General features: G+C 37.0%; 1 protein-coding gene across 1 annotated transcript; it reads left to right on the forward strand.

Moving 5' to 3' along the window:
* LOC109842436 (trihelix transcription factor GTL1-like) lies at positions 3746-4285 on the forward strand. Its single transcript, XM_020411315.1, has one exon. The coding sequence runs from the start codon at positions 3746-3748 to the stop codon at positions 4283-4285; it is 540 nt and encodes a 179-aa protein (XP_020266904.1).

The raw sequence follows: 4771 nt of genomic DNA on the forward strand, positions 1-4771 counted from the left end.
CCACAACCCAACAATATATTGTATGAATAATATTAAAAGCTCAATTGAGGTGTGAGTGGGATAAATGAGAACAATAAAATTATAACTCAAATAACACTAGCTAAGATATGAATATGAATATCAAAAGATAAATAAGCTAGATAAAAGACTTAGAAACCTTTTCTATAAACACAATGAGCTGTAGATAGATGATGAGGATGAACTCCTCAATTGAAATCAAAAGCTTCCTCCTTGTGAAAAACTCCTCTTTTGAAACAAACTTAAAACAATGCTTAACACAAACTAAACTCTTTCAAAACTTGATTAAAACAATTTTCTTGATTGCCATAAGAGTTGAATGCACTGGGGTATTTATAGGAACTCAAGACATCAGTCAAAACCCAGAGAAAAAGACAAAACAGGTCAAAAACTAAAAATCTAAAAATTGCACAAAACTAGTCGTTTGAAGGCTTATCAGTCGACTAACGGGTTTCATCAGTCGACTGATGAGCCGACCGTTAGAGGCATTTTCCAGCTCATCAGTCGACTGACGATATTTATCAGTCGACTGATGGATCATCAGTCGACCAAAATAAAACAGAGACTTTTGATGATTGCAGGTATTTTTATCAGTCGACACATCAGTTGACTGATAACAGGTTATCAGCCTGAATCGATTTTGAAATTGAGTTTCAAGGCTCTGTTAAAAATAGTAAATAAATTCAAAAAATATGAAACTTTGTAAACAGTTTATAAACATTTTGACAAACATATTTGAAAAGGAATTTTACAAAAAAGATCATCATATTTATAAAAACTCAACGTTTATCAAAAATATACATAGTACATGTTTTTGATGAATCTTGAAAATGAATTTTGACATGTAAGAACATGTGGAAACTTTATGAATTGTTTTTATAAACGTTATAAAACATGAATGTAATGTAAACAAGATTAATAAACCAATATCGCATTGTTTTCTCAAATAAACTCATTTTGTAATAAAATCAAAATTGTGTGTGGGTGTGTATATATATTAAGCTTGAAATATATTCACACAATATACACTACAAAACAACTAATATACCAAAGCTTGATAGATCTTCAATATGCTCGTCTTGGTAAACATGGAAGAAGCATGAACTTAGATTTTGACTAGTGTGCATAGGCTTCTTTCCACTATTTTCTTCTATCCTCCAATGGATATGATCGTGAAAGCTCTAGTCCATCCATCCTCCAATATATTATTTGTCTAGAATACCTAATAAGAAAACATAAATACTAAACAAATAATATTAGGAATTGTTTGTAATCATCAAAATAATATTAGACGATGTAGGCTCATAACATGAGACCAAACAGAAAGGTGACGAAACGCATCGAGCCTCAAGCCCCTCCTGTGCACTGATGACCAATCACATTGTAATAAATTCCATTAAATGTATTATGAGTGCCATCATTCATGTGGGCCCTAATAGTATTTATGCTACATCGCACCACGTCGACACCGCACACTCCCTATCACTCCGTATTAAACGCCAAAGTGATATTTTCTCCGCTTGTCGGCCGACACTTATAAAGTTGAGACTGATGTGGCCGTCAGCTCATGCTCGGTCGAAATTACCCTTCTACCCTCATGCCCCTATTTTAAAAGATGATACTATTTTAATTATAGGGTACGTTTTTTCTCATTACTCTTTGAACTTAAGAATTAATGCAGTTTCTTTTACTTTTTCACACAAACAACCCACTAACTTGATCGTCGGAGAAACAACTGAGGAGTCACACTCCGCCCTCTTACGATTTGTTACTTGTGCAGGGAAGAACAATTTGCTCAAGAACAGACATTCAGAGAGTTAGAGGACTTCCGTCAATTTAATCAACTCCTTTTATTTGACTGTGTGATTTCATACATCAACAATACGTATTGTATTTTTGTGCAATATTCACTGCATACAATTTCTAAATTAACTCTCCAACCACACGTAAATGGTATAGATCGCATGAAATCCTCAATTCCAACAATAAAAATGGGTTAATCTACATCATAAATAGAATGGATATAAATTCTAAACTAACCCTCTAATTATATATGAATGTAGAGGCCGGAACTTTCTAAAGATAGAATCCTTAGTCATTCTCTCATCACCCCGTATCTAGTTGCATATATATCTGTGAAATTGCTGAGAGGGGAATTGTAGAAGGATTTGTGACGGAAGAGAAGCATTTATAGTTTCAAGAGGTTCGCGTACATCGAACCTGCTCTAGGGTCTAGAGCAGACTACTTGCGGATTCGAGATCTCTGATTTTTATCTCCAAAATTCAATGAATCCGATTCGTCTCCCTTTGATGGACATCTGTGACGTACTATTTTAAAACTATATATATGATATAAAAAATAAATGCAATGCAAAGTTATTTAAACATGGACAAATAAAAAAAAAAGCTCATTTTTCAAATTTATTAAACAAAATCGACCATTTGAATTTTTAATGAGCAAAACAGACCATTTTCCCCTGAAAAGAATCGGTTTTGCACTAGAGAAAGTTTTTTCGAAGTGTACGGGGCTACTAGTCCCGTACACTTGGTGTTGAGCTCGATTCAACTCTGCTTAAAAGTCGGGACTAGTCCCGACTTTTAAGCAGAGCCCCTTGCGGCTCAACATCAAATGTTCGGGACTACTAGTCCCGAACACTTGATGTTGAGCCCTGAAAGGCTCTGCTTAAAAGTTTAGGATTACTGGTTTCTCGACTAAATGTTTCATGTCATTCAATTCCTCATCATCGGTAATCTCCATGGTAATAGTTCTACTCTCATTTATCAGACAGTTGAAGAACACCTTAATTGCATATTCTTCTTTCTTAATTTTAGTAATTCTGTGTATTTTCTTCATCATTCCATCATAATTACATGAATTAGATAACATGATCATTTTCCTAGAACCTCCATCATACATAGACATATTATTCACTCCGACGCCGAGACTCTCATTGAAAAAACAAATAATGGGTATAGAATTCGCCATTGGCACTGAAAATCAACAGTCTATCATATACAAATAATCTATTATAACTGAAAATATTATTCATCATATGTAAATACGTGCTATTGATTTTACTTCCGCGCCTAGCTACTCTAGGTTGGGGGTAGGTCCGGGGGATGAAAATAATATTTTATTAGATGTGATAGATAAGTTGTTGGATAAAAATAATATTTTATTAGATGTGATGAATGAGTAGTTGGATAAAAATAATATTTTATTAGATATTGTGGATGAGTTGTTGGATAAAAATAATATTTTATTAGATGTTGTGGGTGAATTTTAGGTATGGAAATGGATAAAATTGTACTTTTTGATATTTCCACCTTTTTATTTCCATTTCTTGGTTTTTAGGAAATCAACCAAATAGAAGGGGAAATTGCTTCTAGCCCCTAATTTCATTACAAGTGTTTCACCTCCTTCCAAAACTTTCTCAATGCTCCCAAAACCCCCAAAAGTAAAGCGATAATTCTCTGAGCCCCCAAAACACAAAACCTAAGTGATTAAAATATGTGAAGATTATAATATCATTTATCTTTCTCAAACTCCCCTTCCTCAGGGACCCCCGTTCGAGTACGACATCAACGCAATGCAACTTCTCAACGAATTCATTGTCGTCGTCCGTTGGGGTCCGAGTCGGACGACGACGATGAGGCGACAGAGGAGGTGCTGAGTGGCAGGAGAAAGCGGAAGAGAGGGGACAACGGCAGGAGTAGCGGGGGCGGGATGGGGAAGATGATGGCGTTCTTCGAGGGACTGATGAGGCAAGTGATGGAGAGGCAAGAGGTGATGCAGCGATGTTTTCAGGAGGCGATCGAGAAGAGACAAGATCGGATGGCTTCGAGGAGGAGGGTGACAGTGCGACATGAGATGTCTAGGCTCTCGCCCGGAGAGCACGAGCTCAGCTGCCAACGAGCGCGCACGGCGCTTCCACGTCGCCATCATCTCCTTCCTCCAGAAAGTCACCCGGCAAACCATACAGCTACCTCCGGCCACGCCCCCAATCCCAACCTTCTTGTTCCAAACTACTCCATAACTATAGCCACTGTCGTCGCAAATTCGCCACCACCACCAACAGCAACAGCAACAAACTCCACTGGTACGGTTGCCGACGTCGTTGCCGCCCCAACAAATCCCGTAACAACAGCATCACCAACCCCCACCACCGTAGCCTCCATTTCTTTCGTGAAATTTGTAAAGAAGAAGAAGAAGGGAGAAAAGAGAATGTCTTGGGGTTACAGATTGGTTGTGAAGGATACGCGTTAGTTGTGAATGATACGCTTTAGCTGTGAAGGTGTTACGTGTTGGTTGTTAAGGTTACAGATTGGTTGTGAAGGTTACATGTTGGTTTGTTAAAGTTATGGGTTGACTGTGAAGGTTACGGGTTAGTTTTTATGGTTACAGATTGGTTTTTAAGGTTACGGGTTGATTATTTAAGCATGTATCGAAGCCCCTTGTTATATGAGACAATTTAGCTGGCTCTTATGTGTTATTCGCATTTTTTAAATATAAAGTGAGGCGCGAGTATGCGTGTGATTGTGAACTATTTGTGTTTATGTTGACATTATGGGCTTTGAAGTTTTAACTTTGGTTCTTGACTGACAAAAAAAGAGCTTACTACTTCATGCTTCAACATCCACTACAATTAATAGGCTGTTAGTTTTAAGAAATACAAGCTAAAAAATTTTCTGCTGAATGGCAAAGTTCTTCAACAAATATCATCAAACTGACAAATTTTCTACTGAATGGAAA

The sequence above is a fragment of the Asparagus officinalis genome, chromosome 5, assembly GCF_001876935.1.
Source record: "Asparagus officinalis chromosome 5, Aspof.V1, whole genome shotgun sequence".
In the NCBI taxonomy this organism is placed as follows: Eukaryota; Viridiplantae; Streptophyta; class Magnoliopsida; order Asparagales; family Asparagaceae; genus Asparagus; species Asparagus officinalis.

Bases quoted from the DNA above. Each gene is read 5' to 3' on its own strand.
- LOC109842436 (XM_020411315.1), top strand. From the start codon at position 3,746: ATGGGGAAGATGATGGCGTTCTTCGAGGGACTGATGAGGCAAGTGATG.